Source organism: Felis catus, chromosome B1, assembly GCF_018350175.1.
Source record: "Felis catus isolate Fca126 chromosome B1, F.catus_Fca126_mat1.0, whole genome shotgun sequence".
NCBI classification, from domain to species: Eukaryota; Metazoa; Chordata; class Mammalia; order Carnivora; family Felidae; genus Felis; species Felis catus.
Genome location: NC_058371.1, coordinates 203,717,920 through 203,732,179, shown reverse-complemented (window position 1 = coordinate 203,732,179; position 14,260 = coordinate 203,717,920). Strand labels below are relative to the sequence as shown.

General features: G+C 52.5%; 2 protein-coding genes and 1 long non-coding RNA gene across 12 annotated transcripts in view; 2 read left to right on the top strand and 1 right to left on the bottom strand.

Moving 5' to 3' along the window:
- Window positions 1-3,691, top strand: part of CFAP99 (cilia and flagella associated protein 99) — a 41,482-nt gene extending 37,791 nt beyond the window's left edge. For 3 of the 4 annotated variants that reach the window (XM_045056924.1, XM_045056922.1, XM_045056925.1), the window contains 3 exons: window positions 174-379; window positions 2,018-2,180; window positions 2,331-3,691. In XM_045056924.1, the coding sequence (XP_044912859.1) occupies window positions 174-379; window positions 2,018-2,180; window positions 2,331-2,447 (486 nt within the window). In that variant the 3' untranslated portion in view covers window positions 2,448-3,691. The other variant, XM_045056923.1, reaches the window with a different exon arrangement.
- Window positions 3,692-6,901: 3,210 nt separating this feature from the next.
- Window positions 6,902-8,344, bottom strand: LOC109499313. The gene is made up of 2 exons (XR_002156626.3): window positions 7,779-8,344; window positions 6,902-7,373 (listed from the first exon to the last, which is right to left on the bottom strand). It is a non-coding gene; the product is annotated as an uncharacterized LOC109499313 (long non-coding RNA).
- Window positions 8,345-8,421: 77 nt separating this feature from the next.
- Window positions 8,422-14,260, top strand: part of RNF4 (ring finger protein 4) — a 30,784-nt gene continuing 24,945 nt past the window's right edge. For 5 of the 7 annotated variants that reach the window (XM_003985539.6, XM_006931241.4, XM_006931242.5 and 2 more), the window contains exon 1: window positions 8,422-8,560. The gene's annotated coding sequence lies outside the window, so the exon portion shown is untranslated. Of the gene's footprint in view, window positions 8,561-9,232; window positions 9,622-10,760; window positions 10,861-14,260 lie in introns of those variants that run through there. The other 2 variants (XM_019829842.3, XM_023253532.2) reach the window with 2 other exon arrangements.

The window sequence follows — 14,260 nt, the reverse complement described above, 5'->3', positions numbered from 1 at the left end:
CACAGGTGCTACTGAGCAGGAAAGGCAGTCGCCCGGGCCCAGGGGCCAGACCGATGGAACTTGGGGGAGGGGCACCGGCGCTGGCGCAGAGGACAGCTCAGGGCATGGCAGGTGGCCGTGCGGGCTGGGTGTGGGCCTGACGCCCAGCTGCAGGCCTCCCCATCACCCTGCAGATCCCTGGGTATGGCCTGGAAGGGGAGATGTCTGTGGTGGAGCTTCGCGAGCGGCTGGCCCTGCTCAAGGAGACCCGGAGGCGCGAGGAGGAAGAGAAGCGAGACCAGATCATCCAGGGCAAGCGCGCTAGAAGCCAGGAACTGCAGAACGTGGTGGAACAGATCTCGCTGTGCCGCGCGGCCATGGGGAGGTCTGCAGCCTTGAGGTCAGTACCAGTGGCCCCAAGGGGCAGGCGACTGAGGCAGGAGCAAGGAGCGAGCCTGCCTTTGCGACCTCCCGGGTGGGTTCTACAACGACGTTCCACCCTTCTGCCCAGGCCATCCCCTTGCAGTAACTTCTCCCACCTCTACTATCTTATTAGCTAATCTTCAGACATACAAAAACGGCAGCAAAAATCATGCAACGATGGCCTGGATGCAGAATGATGGCATGTAGCTCATGAGCATGACCTTTGCTGGTGTTTCATCTAGCTCGCTACTTACTCTGTCCCTGCAGAACCATCTGGAAGGAGCTGCAGGATTCAGACACTTCACTCCTAAACACTCCGGTGTGCATCTTCTGAAAAAAACATTGTCCTGCATAACCACAGCATACTGACACAACTAGAAAATTAACATCATCTCAACATCCTGTCCGTATTCATGTTTCTCTAGCATCCCAAGACTGTTCACTATAACTTTTTAAAATTTTTTAAAAGTTTATTTTGAGAGAGAGAGAGCGTGTGCATGCATGCGTGCGAGTGAGGTGGAGGCAGAGAGGGGAGAGAGAATCCCAAGCAGCGCCTGACGTGGGGCTCAAACTCACAAACTGTGAGATCATTGACCAGAGCTAAACCCAAGAGTCGATACAGTCGACAGTCACAAAACTCATCACTATTGGGGTGCCTGGGTGGCTCACTCAATTGAGTGTCTGACTTGATTTTGGTTCTTGTTGTGATCCCTGGGAGTTGGGATCAAGCCCCGTGTCAGGTTCTAGGCTGAGCATGCAGCCTGATTGGGATTCTCTCTCTCTCTCTCTCTCTCTCTCTCTCTCTCTCTCTCTCTCTCTGTCTCCCTCTGCCCCTTTCCATGGCTCAAGCACTCTCTTTCTCTTAAAAAAAAAAAAATCCATCACTATCGATCCTGAGTGACTGCTGCTCTGGTTACAATTTGAGGAGGTCCTGTGACAGCTGTAGGGTAGGGGCTGCCCAGCTACAGCTGGCTGGCCACTCAGCAGGTGTGGTCCCTAAGGTGGCATGTGCCGGGGACGTCTCACCACTTCCGGCTGCTAGACTCAGCCTGATAGACCACACACACAGTCTGGTTGGCGTTGGGGAGCCTCCAAGGGTCCAAACCCACTAACAAAGCTCCTGGAGCTCTCTGCGTGTAGCCAGACCTCCTGGCATGAATCCACCAGGACCATTTTAGTGCACAGTCTGACTGGAGCCAGCCAAGCAGGGATGGTGGCCGAGCATGTGAACAGCACCTCCACATGCCCTGATGCTGTGAAGTGCCCCTAAACCAAAGCCAACGGGGAACAATCTGTATAATGAGGTCTCATTCTGGAAGGAAGAATGACCTAGTATGATAGAGATTTGCAAAGATATTAGCGGCTACCTCTAGGCAAGAGAGTGGCAAGGAGGCACAAGATAAAAGAGGGTTTTCACTTTTTTGCTCCAAATACCTACGTAGCCAATATACATGAGATACATTTTTGAAACGTCAAGTACAAAGGGCAAGAAGGTAGAGGCGCTGGGGGGACGTCACCCCAGAGGTCCTTGGAGAGCCTCTCCCCCCCGCACCTAAAACACCCCCATTGACCTGTGGTCGGGGCCCCTCCTAAGCCCGCCCTGTCCACCGCCCAGGTGGGAGGAGAGGAAAGCTCGGTCCGCGGCCCCGGCGGCGCCCTCCCAGGACGAGCGCGTGCTCGAGCTGCAGCGCAAGGTCGAGGAGAAGGCGGCCGAGCGCCAAAGGCAGGCGGCCCTGCTGCGGGTACCGGCGCCGCGGGCCGCGCATCGCAAGCCACGGGTGAGTCCCGGGAGCGGGCGGGGAGGCTGGGGGCGCGGCGTCCCGGGTCGGGGAGGGGCTTGGCGACGCGCGGACGGGGGCGGGGGGGGGGGGCGGATCGGTGGGCGGCGGCCCCGGCCCGCGCAGACAGCCCTGGGCGCCCGCCCGCAGGCGCAGCTGGAGGCGCAGCACTGGCTGGAGCTGGAGCAGAGCCGGGAGCGCCGGCTGCGGGCGCTGCAGCGGAGCGGCTCGGTCTGCGGGCACGCGCGCCGCCTGGAGGCCGCCTGAGCCCGGGAGGGCGCGCCCCCAGGAGCCCCGCGAATCCCGCCCGAATAAAGCGTGCGGCCGGCGGTGTGCGCCTCCTCTTCCTGCGCCGCGCGCCCCCTCCACTCCTTCTTCCTGCTCCGCGCCCTAACCTGCCCCGGAGTCCACTTGCCCCAGATCAGGGTTGCCAGATAAAATGCAAGACGCCCAGTTATTGAGTAGGACAAACTCTCAAAGTGTCCGTTCTTTATCTGCAATTCAAATTTATCTGGCTGTCCTGTATTTTCTGTGCTAAATCTGACCACCCTTGCCTTAGATCCTAGCCCTTCCCTAGCGCCCAGGGCAAGCCCCTCCCCTTTGTGGAGCTCCCAGAGCCACCTCTGCACGTGAAAACTTGGAATTCCCACTCTGCCTGGAGTCCGGTGGCTTAACTTGTGTGGTTGCACGTGTGCATTTGGTTGGAGAAGTGGCTGGAATGCTTGAGCCACTGGGAAATGGCCTGTCTCATAATTTGTCTCAAGCAAACCTCATTGCCGCCCTGGGGGGAGGGGACCCACGGGGATGCAGGAACTGTCCCCTACCTCCAGTTCTGCTGATGAGGCCAGCAGTGCTCGAAGAGGTCAAGTAACCAGCCCCAAAAGCCTTGACCCACAGCTAAGTCTGTGTGACTTTAGAGCACCACCCAGCCTTCTCCAGCATCACCAAGGGGACGTGATTAGAGCCACTGACATCCGCCCACACCAGGACACATCCATTCTCTTGGTTCCTCTGGATCCAGTGCCAGACTGGAGAGGGCATGGCCTTGAGGACAGGCTGGCCGAGTGACAGCCTGCTGGTGAAATGCAGAATCATGAAAAAAGCACAATGTGCTGTGGCTCCCAGGAAGGACAGAGAATGGGGGGGGGGGGGGGTCAGGGAGGGGCTGGAAACAGCCAGGTAGATAGATGTCCAAGAGAGAGATCTCCTCAAACCTGACATCCTCCCGGACCCCAGCACACATTCAGACCAGGAGGATGGGCACATTGAAGTGACAAGAACAGACACCAGAGTTCTCCCTGAATATTCTGAACTATCAGAACCCCAGGACTTTCTTTCCCATGTTGGTAAAGAGAAATTTCCCACCTCCCTGTCAAAAAAGCTGAGGGGTGGGGGCGCCTGGGTGGCTCAGTCAGTTGAGCGTTCGACTTCAGCTCAGGTCACAATCTCACTGTTGATGAGTTCGAGCCCTGGGTCGAGCTCTGTGCTGACAGCTCGGGGCCTGGAGCCTGCTTTGGATTCTGTGTCTTCCTCTCTGCTCCTCCCCTGCTCACACTCTGTCTCTCTCTCTCAAAAATAAATAAAGATTAAAAAAAACTTTTTTTTTAAAAAGCTGAGGGGCAGAATAAATTTCATTTAAAGAGATAAACACGACATTTCTCCTATCCTGTGTGATGTGTTATTCAAACCCATTTCTACGACCTGTCCAGAGAGTCCCTCAGGAGCTCCGAGAGTTTCAAAGGATGAATTAATTATTAGGTCTCATCTGGCAGTCCACAGGTAGGGTGGCCTTCAAGATGTGCCTGATGCAGGAGTTCTGTCTCCAGGCTGGGAGCGGCTCCAGCCTCACAACATCCAGAGGAAGAAGGGTCATCTCTCCCTGGTGGCCAGCTCAGGAGGGTTCTCTGTCCTTGAAGCCTTGTGTGAACATCTGCTCCAGTCTCACTGGCCTGAATCGAACATGCTCTGCCGACCCAGATCCCAGGGTGGCGGAAGGTCCGTATGGGTGCCCAGAGCAGGCACCGTGGCAGGAGGGGAGGATAGCCCTTCACACCTCTCAGATGGGCTCCTGGAGCAGAGGGAAGAGGTGCTAGCCCAACACATTTGTGGTGCTGTTGGCAGCGATGCTGGTTGGCAGTCCACACCAAGGTCCTTACCTGCCCTCTGGGACCAGGCAGCAGCTCAGAGCTGCCTTGAGAGTACATGGGACTCCTGCCCCATACAAACCCAGGTGGGAACAGGCCTTGGGCCATCCCGAGTTTGTAGCCTGAGGGCAGGCCTCGTGTCACGGATTAATGGCAAAATGTCTCCAGTCTCCAGGTTCCTTGCCTTGTGACCTCCCATCAGGAGGCACTCTGTGTCCCTCAGCACCTGAGTCTGGGCTGACTCACTTTGGCCTGTAGGGTGCCAGCTTTGAGGCTGGGCCTCCTGCGGCGTCCGAGCTCCCTCCTGTTCTCTTGGAACGCTGCCCAGCCCCAATGTGAGCATGTCCGGGGTGGCCTGCTGGGATGAGACACTACATGAGGACAGCCACTTGTCCCAGCGGAAGCCCTCCCCACCCGTCCTGCAAACCAGCAGCACCCGACATGTGAGGCCGGCCAGAACCGGAACATTCCCCCTGCCCCCACTAACTTGTAGCTTCCTTGGCAACAACAGATGCCTCTTTGTTCAAAGCACTGAGCTTTGAGGTTTGTTCAGAAACAACAGCTGTCTGGCCGACCCTCCAGAGCTGATGGCCTTCGTTTACCGAGGCCTCCCCTACTTGCGTGAGCCCTTTTGAGAGAGAACCAAACTGCCCCTGGAAAGAGGACCAGCCAGGAGAGATCAGGTCCAGCTGATGCTGAGAAAGCACTCTCTGGACCACCCAGGGAATTCACATCCTGCTTCAGTGTAATTTCTGCATAAGTACAGCCAGAAGACCCTCACTGACAGTACCTGAAACTCACTTGGGCTGGGGTTCTTTTGAGATAGTTAACGAGCAGATTCTCAGACCTCATCCACGGGGATTTGGCTGGTCTGATGCCCAGGAATCTACATTTAGCTGTGTGGCACTTGGAAACAATAAGGTCCCAGTCTCTTCTCTAAGCTGGAAATATTCAGGGCCACAGGCATTATCTGTGAGGGAGCCAGGGATGTCCACACCACAAGTTCAGTGCCAAGTGATGTTTGCAGAGAACTTGAAGGCAGCTCCTGAGCATGAAAAGTGATATTTGTTGTAACTTTGTTTTTCAATATCACATCATTTATTTTTCACTAACTTCAAATTTTATTTCAATTTTTTTTTAAGTAGGCTCTGCACCCAGCATGCAGCCAAATGCGGGGCTTGAACTGATGACCCTGAGATCAAGACCTGAACTGAGATCAAGAGTCAGACTCTTGATGGTTCAGTCTATTGAGTGTCTAACTTGATTTTGGCTTGGGTCATGATCCCAGGGTAGTGGGATCAAGCTCTATATCAGGCTCCACACTGAAAGCCTGCTTAAGATTCTTGCTCTCTCCCTCTGCCCCTCTTCCCCAATTGCACTCTCTTTCTCTCTAAAGTAAAACATAATAAAAATTAAAAAAAAATTTTTTTTTCAACGTTTATTTATTTTTGGGACAGAGAGACAGAGCATGAACGGGCGAGGGGCAGAGAGAGAGGGAGACACAGAATTGGAAACAGGCTCCGAGCCATCAGCCCAGAGCCCGATGCGGGGCTTGAACTCACGGACCGCGAGATCGTGACCTGGCTGAAGTCGGACGCTTAACCAACTGCACCACCCAGGCGCCCCAAACATAATAAAAATTTAAAGAGTCAAGATGTTTAACTAACTGAGTCAGCCAGGCGCCCCAACTTTTTTTATTTTTTTAAGTAGGCTCCACGTTCAGTGTGGGGTTCAAACTCATCGCCCTGAGATCAAGAGTCACATGTTCTACAACTGAGCCAGCCAGATGCTCCCAGCATCACACTACCTGATGTATTAAAGTTACAAATAGAAAACCCTAGCTATTCTTTAGGCTGTGAAATTCAAGTTACTAATCTTATCTATAAATCTATAACTATCATTTTGATTAGCTGTGTATGGTTGGTTCCACTCCTTTAACATTTTAAATTACATTTTAACATGCAGAATCTAAACTTCTTTTTTTAGCATTTCCATTGTCTGCCTTATCAAGTATTTAAAAATTCTGGGGCGCCTGGGTGGCTCAGTTGGTTACGCGTCCAACTTCAGCTCAGGTCATGATCTCACAGTTCGTTGTTGGAGCCCCACATCAGCCTCCGTGCAGACAGTACAGAGACTGCTTTGGATCCTCTGCCCCCCTCTCTCACTGCCCCTCCCCCACTCGTGTGGGTGCTCTCAAAAATAAATAGTAAAAACATTAAAGAAGTATAAAAATTCCTAAAGATACATTAAGGTCTCATTTATCTTAAATTTGTAAATTTCCTTTAGTATTCCAATTATGATCACAAACTAAAAAGTCTTGTACCTTCCAACTTAGAATCACTATCAAAATCAATATGTTTCAACGTTTATTTATTTTTTTGGGGGACAGAGAGAGACAGAGCATGAACGGGGGAGGGGCAGAGAGAGAGGGAGACACAGAATCGGAAACAGGCTCCAGGCTCCGAGCCATCAGCCCAGAGCCTGACGCGGGGCTCGAACTCACGGACCGCGAGATCGTGACCTGGCTGAAGTCGGACGCTTAACCGACTGCACCACCCAGGTGCCCCAAAATCAATATGTTTCAAACTCAACATGTTTCACACAGAATCAGACTTATTGGATACCCTACCATACCAAATTCCTTTACAATTACATGAGTATCAAACAACAGAGATTGTTTGTAAACTCAACACAAAACCATTAATGCTCTGGCTTTGATCTGCCTAATTTCCATACATGACTCAATCTTCCAGGGAGAAGACCCCCTCCTACTAAACTGTCCATCCCAGACATTTGGAGTGACATCCTCATTGCCTGAGGGTGTCCAGGGACCACCCGTGATGGCCATGACCTGATCTGTGTACTCTCAGAACAGGAGGGACAAGCTAGGCTTTCTATTGCCAAATCCATGTCCAAGTGCAGTTCTGGAAGCTGAAGTCAAGGAATCCACCACCGGCTTTTCACTCGGGTTCTGATCTGCAGCCCCTCTCAGGGCCTGGCATGCACCTGTGCTGGTCTGTGTGGAGCCCTTCAACCGTCCACCTTCTTCCTGTGAGGCAGATACTGTACAGTGACTATTCCCGTATAACAGGTGAGGGGACTGGAACGTGCTTAAAACAACGGAGCATTCAAACTCAGGCTCGGGCAGTAAGGGTCCAGAGCCTGTATTCTCAACCCCCCGAGTTGCACCAGACGCCCCGGGGGGGAGCTCCAGGTCTCTGCCTGGGCCCTGGCCCCTTTGTGGGCCAGAGTGCTCCTCTGGGGGTGCAGTCCTTCCTTTCCCCGCACCCATTGCCCTCGGGATAATCCAGACTCAACCTGGCATCTGGGTCCTCCACAGTCTGACTCTTGCCTCCCCCCCCACCCCCGACTCCCCACCTCTGCTCCTCGCACAAAGGGTAGGTAGCCTGCAGTCTCCTGGACATGCCAGCCTCTCTCTCCCCACCCAGGCTACCTCTTCTGAGAACTCTCTCCTTCTTTCTAGTCCTTTCAGTTCCCAGCTCCGAGGTCGCTTCCTCCAGGGGGCCCTCCCAGACGTCCTGGTTGAGTGCCTCCTCCGGGTTCCCGCAAAGGGGCCAGGCTGTGCTTCCTTCCAGTTTTCACTGCCAGCCTAGTAAACAGTCCGGGAACACTGGGACCAGACGCTGGCCCACGACCTGGCACGTCGGGTCGCGAGGGCCCTGGAGTTCCTGCAGATTCAGGCCCGGGCTTTGGCCAATAGTAGAGAGCTCGGGAGCGTTCACAGGAGAGAGAACTGAGGCCCGAAGCGGGGTGGAGCGGGCCGGCTGGCCTGGAATAACGCCCAGCTCCGCTCCGTCCGCCGGCCGCATCCGCCCGGTATCAGAGGGCCCGGAACCGGCCGCCGCTCTGCAAACCACAACTCCCGAGAGGCCTTGCGCACCGAGGGGGCGCAGATCGCCTCTCTCGCGGGAAGGCGGGAGCTTGAGCTCGCGAGCGCGGGCGGAGCCGGAAAGAAGCGCTTTTCAAAGCGGTAATAGATGGTTTTCTTATCCAATAGAATTGAAAACATACCTCCTGCACCGGTAGACCACGGGAGTACGAGGAGCGGCGGCCAATGGGGACGCCCCGGGGGTGGAGCCGAGGCCTCCGGAGCGGAAGTGGATCGCTGCTGAGGCGGCGGCGTCTTGCTGGAGGGTTTCTCCTCCGTGGTTTCCGGAGGTGCTTCTTCGCTGGACTGCGTCGGCGTTGGCTGCTGCCGGGCCAGGCCCGCTCCAGGTAAGCCTGGCTTCACGGAGAGGGGGCGGCCAGCCAGAGCCGGGCGGGTGTGGGGTTCGGACGGCTTCGCGGCCTGCAGAGGCCTCGGCGCGGCGGCCCTCCGGAGCGCAGCCAACCCCCCTCGGGCCGGACGCCCGGCCGGGCCTCCCCCGAGCCCGCGAGCCCGCCCAGCTGTCCGCGTGGCTGCGTGAGCCCGGCGCGGCGCAGGCGACGGACGTACGAACGCCTCGCTGAGGGCCTCCGCCGCCCCGGCGGGCTGCGGTCCCAGCGTTCAGTTGTAGCGCAGCTGGAGAAACCGAGGCTGGGGTGGGGGGCGGACGCGCCCAAGGTCACTCGGGGAGGCGGACAGGGCGGCAAGGGCCGTTCAGGGGAGGCCCCGGCCAGCTTTTTGTTCCCCGCTGACGCCGCCTCCTTTGTGTGCTCGCGCCGCCGCCCCGCCATCGTGGGCCTGCCAGTCCTCCCGGGCCGCGTGGCGGAGCCTGCTCGGCCTCGTGGGGCTGGGGGCGGCGGGGGCTGGTCTCGGGAGCGCCCACCTGGGGCTGAGCTCCGTGGGTCCTCAGCTTCCGGTCGCTGGGGACCGCTCGTGTGCTGCAGCCCGCGGCCGGCCCCGCCCCTCGGGCGCCTGCACCCCCACCCGCATCCCCGGCGCGCTGGTGGCCCGGGGGCCTGGAGAGTAATCCGGGTCGCGGTGAGGCTTGAGACCCGAAACGCGGTACTCCCTGTACTCCGCTTTCCACCCTTTGACCCGTCCGGGGAGAAGCCTGGACTTTACCGCAGTAGTCGTTTGGGGGAGCTTTTGGCTTTTGTCTTACTCTAGTCCGTCCCCATCCACAGTCACAGGCGTGCCTTCGTTCTGCTTCAAGTTCTCGCAGCCCGGTGTAGGGTCTCAGCTCTGCAGCCCTGCCCTCTGCTTCGGCTGCCGAAGTGTTGGGGAGGCTGAGGCGGTCTGCCCAAGGTCGTACAGTCGGCGAACTAGTGGACGGCAGAGCTGGTCTGGAACCTCGTTTTCCCGGCTGCAGGACTGGCCTTTGAGTTCAGAGCCTAGGAGTTTGGGGACCACGGTACTGACGGGCAGAGACGCTGAAGGGAATCGTTTTGGTTTGGGGGGGGGGGGTGTTTTTTTAATGGGTAGGGAGGCATAGAGGGTTCAGTTTTATCTACGAGCTTGAGGTGAAACGGGGACATTCAAGTAGAAAGATGTGTTGCTGGTTTTTGCATTGCCTGAACTTGAGTTTCCAAATCAGATTTAAAAATCTTACTCGAATGCGGTGTTCATCAATCTTTTTTTACAGTGAACTCCCCCCTTTTATATATTGTTTTCCGAATTGATCTCCACGAAATGTTAATGCTTTTTATATAGCATACGTCTTTTTATGTGCTGTATGTGTATCTTATGCTTTACATAAAAAGAGTGAGTTTTTTCACCCCGTTTGAGAGTGTGTACTTTAAAATTCTTAGCACACCTTTGAGGTCTCCTGTGTGCCAGGCTTTCTGCTCGGGGGTACAGCCCCTTGAGGGAATGAGAGGAATTCTCTGAGGTGGAAATACAGACTGTACGAGAGACGGGACTGGAGATAGAAGCAGGAACCGGCTCGCAAAAGGTTTTTGGTGTGCCCCAAGTTAAGGAATTCAGAATTTATGTTAAGACCAAGTGGGAAAAATTACCAAATTAAGTCCGAAGCAGGGAAGTAATATGGCTATATTTGCATTTTAGAAAAATCACTGTGCCGTGAGAAGGATGGCTTAGAAAGGGCGGTGAGACTACTGGCCTCTGGAGCAGCCAGGAAGAGAGAAGGGTAGCTTGCTTGGACCAGGGTAGGGACTGGGAACCAAGCTTGGTGCCCAGGATTGCCAGTTGTGGCAATTCTTCACGGGCTCTTTACCTAAAAAGCTGTTGCAAAGCTCATGTCCAGTAGTTTATACTCCCACCAATTTCTGGAAAAGATTTGAGGTGCTACTCAGTGCAAATACATACACAAGGTGATTGGTTTTTGTGCTGTATAAAAATGACTTTGTGAGTTCTTTGTGCATATGTTGTCAGTGTCTAATTTTGAAATGATTTACCCCCATCTTTTACTGTCCTCAGATTAGGACTCTTTGAAGGATAAGGTTGCTTCTGTAGATATAATGGGGCTGACTCCTGTTTATTATTAAGATATAATTCACATGTATGTTCTTCTAACTTATCTTTCCTAAACAGCTTGTTTCTCAGCAGGGCTTTGGAAATTGTAGAGCAAAGCATTTTAAGGTTTCCTCTCTGAGAAGGAAGGCCCGGAGCACAGATACTGCTGCATCCCAAGGTCAGAGTTCAAGTGTGATGAGAAAACACGTGAGGTTAGGTGGGAGAATGCTACTACAGGATTTCCTTTGGAAAGGTTTTGGCATAAATAAGAACTGTTAAGTTTATTATTCATACTGTACCACGCAGGATAGGTAAAGCCTAAAAAAGTGTTTCAAAATAAGTATTATCAGTAGCTTCCTTGCGTAAAAGAGAAATTGCGAGCCTGAGGTTTCCCTGGAGTATTTTTTTTAATTATGTTGATTTTATTTTTTTAGTGATTTGTACACCCAACGTGAGGCTCGAACCCATGAACCTGAGATCCTTTTCTAGCCATTATGTTTGTAGAGATGTTCTTTCCTTTTTTCCCATGATGGTGGTGTGTTTTTGAGTCTTTGTTTCCCGATGGTGACTATATTTAAAAAAAAAAAATTTTTTTTTAATGTTTATTTATGGTTGAGAGAGAGTGTGAGCAGGGGCAGGGGGAGGCAGAGAGAGGGAGACACAGAATCTAAAGCAGGCTCCAGGCTCTGAGCTGTCAGCACAGAGCTAACATGGGGCTGGAACCCATAAACCATGAAACCATAACCTGAGCCGAAGTCAGACACTTAGTCTACTGAGCCACTTAGACGCCCCTGCTGATGTATTTTTACTTGCAGTGTAAGACTCCATTTCCGCCATCTCAGAAATTCAGCCTCTTTTCACCTCAAAGGCATTCTCTCTCAGGCATGTAGTGAGCTTGATAGTTTATTTCAGTGGAAGAAAGTCACAGTTTATTTCATCAGCATGTTTATGGTAAGAGAAGGGGACAGTAAGTATTGGACTTGGAATCAGATTGAGCATGTCGAGTGCAGGAGAAGAAGCGGTTAGATTAGGACCATGAGCATGGATCATATTATGGTCCTGCTGTACGGAAGAGCCTGCAGCAGGTGACTGACAGCCTGGGTACGAGCCAAGTACAGCCACTTGTGCTTTGAACACTTGTTTGGAAGCGTGATTAGTTCCATCCAACAGGATTGAAATCTCAGGGACCAGTCTGAACGTTACGGGATTCGAGTTGATGTGCATAATTTCACCTGTGAGAGATACTAGATGAACACAGAAAATTGAACTGAGCTGAACCAAGTCACGCAGCCTGAAGATAGTACACTCTCCTCAAACATCTACCAGCTTTCTCAGTGACTGTGTTATGAGCCACACCCTTGCACATCTCACGTTTAAAAAATTTCACCCTACTTCCCAGTAACTCACTGCAAACCTTGCAAAGTACCATAGCTGTATATGTGCATTTCCCATTTAACGTGTACAGCTGTGCTACCGTTTTTGTTAGGTTCTTAACTTTTGTGTGCGTGTGACATTGACAGAGTTTTTTTAGTTGTACCCTTAATTTCATTTTCCCCCCATAAGCTGTGTAGTTTTTTGTATTGTGTGGTATACTTTAGAAATACACACGTCTGTAACTTCAGATGAGGCCACAAAGGTTAGTGGTGAGTTGGGGAAGGGAGGTTGGCTCTGTGAAGGTGATGGGTGTGATTGGGAATATTTGCAGTCTTCTTGGATCTTTTGGAGCCTGGTAGTTTTTTGGGTGTTTTGTTTTGTTTTTTAAGCTACCATGTGAAGCCTTTTAACTTTCCCTGACCCCTTTTCCATCTATATTAGAGCATTGGATCTATTAGTTGGGTGCTTTGCTGTTCTTATGAAGCATCCCAGGTGCCACATTTGTCCTGGAGGCCAAGGACTGTTGACTTCCTATTTTACTTCCTAGGGAGAGTGTTGAAGGAGAGTTGAGGAGGGTCTGGATTAGGGCTTCCTCTGCTCATAAACCCAGGTTTATGGGATCCCACTACCAAGATTAGTGTCTCTCGAGGATTGAGTTTGGCTAGCTCTTTGGTGACAGCATGCATCCATTCATTAGCCAACCCACAGCTGCATCTGCCTTGAGTGGAAGGGAAGGACTTGTGCTGAGGAGCTCGCGGAGGAGGGGGGCAGTGCTATTTGAGACCAGCCCGCGTATGCAGTAAAGGAGTTCCCTCAGTGGGCACTGCTCCTCTGCTCCCTGCTATAGTTATAAGCCAAAGAATCAAATTTGTAAGCTTCTGACGATACCCCCGCCCTCCTTCAGGACCTGTACCTTAGCCCTTTTTTTAGTACTAGATTCATTCCTCACACACCCTCTTCTCGACTGGATATTAGTTAAGGATTCAGTAGAAGCATCTAAGCCTTCTAGCTGGCTTTTTCTGGCAGGCTCTGTGTTCAGGCACCATCCACACAGGCCTAGCACGCCTGCCTCTGAGTTTCATGGCCACAGTGACCCTGATCCTGGGGAAAAATGGGAAGTTGTTGATGGCCTCAGCACCTGAGGTTGATACGCTCCACTGGCCTCTGGTATCTTTTCGACCTCGGGAAGGATAGATCCATAGATCCTTAGGTTTCTTTTTGTTGTTGTTTTTTTTAAAGCTTATTTATTTATTTAGAGAGAGCATGTGTGTGAGCAGGGGAGGGGCAGAGAGAGAGAGAGAGGGAGAGAGAGAATCCCAACCAGGCTCCATCCACTGTACTGTCCATGCAGGGCCCGACGTAGGGCTCGATCTCATGAACCGTGAGCTCATGACCTGAGCTGAAATGAAGAAATGAGCCACCCAGGGGCCCCTTGGGTTTCCTTTGTTATGAACCCTTGCTTGTGGCCTCCAGGAATTGCCTTTATCTGCATCAGCAGGCCACCATGGCCTGAAAGAAAATTGGGTTAGGGGTCATCAGTGGAGAAGCCACTTAGCTTCTCTTCTTTGCCGTCCCAGAGTAGTAACCCTTCTACAAAGGAGTTGGTTGGATGTGGTATCTTTTAATAACTTCCCAGCTGTGAATATCTTCCTGACCAATCACTGGTAACAACCTCATCAGCCATGGCTATCGGGGAATGAAGGTGTCCCCACGCCCAGGGGTTTCATCAACAGAAAGGTCAACCTAGTGTTTGGGGGGAATTGTTCAAAATCCTGCAGGTAAAGCTATAGAAAAATTTGTAGGAACAGCTTGTTGGAGAAGAGGAGGAGCCACGGTCTACACTGGCTGTGTTTGGGTCCTAGGTGTGTCCTGGAGGTCCCAGGCCTGGATGGGAGAGGCGCAGGGTCCTGCTAGAGGCAAATTCCTTACAGATGTTTCTGGGGCTGTGTCCACCGCAGAGTGCCTCTGAGTGACTGACTAAACCCTGTCAAAGGGTCTAGAAAAAGAGTATTATGTTAAGTTTATCTTTAATTTTTTTGTTGTTGTGGTAAAATACACCTTTTATAATGTGAATGATTTGAACCACTTTCAGGTGTTCATTGGCATTAAGTACATCACACTGTTGTGCAACCATCAACTGCCATCTGTCTGCAGAACTTTCTCCTCTTTCCAGAGAGAAACTCGTGTATTCATTAAATAGTAAC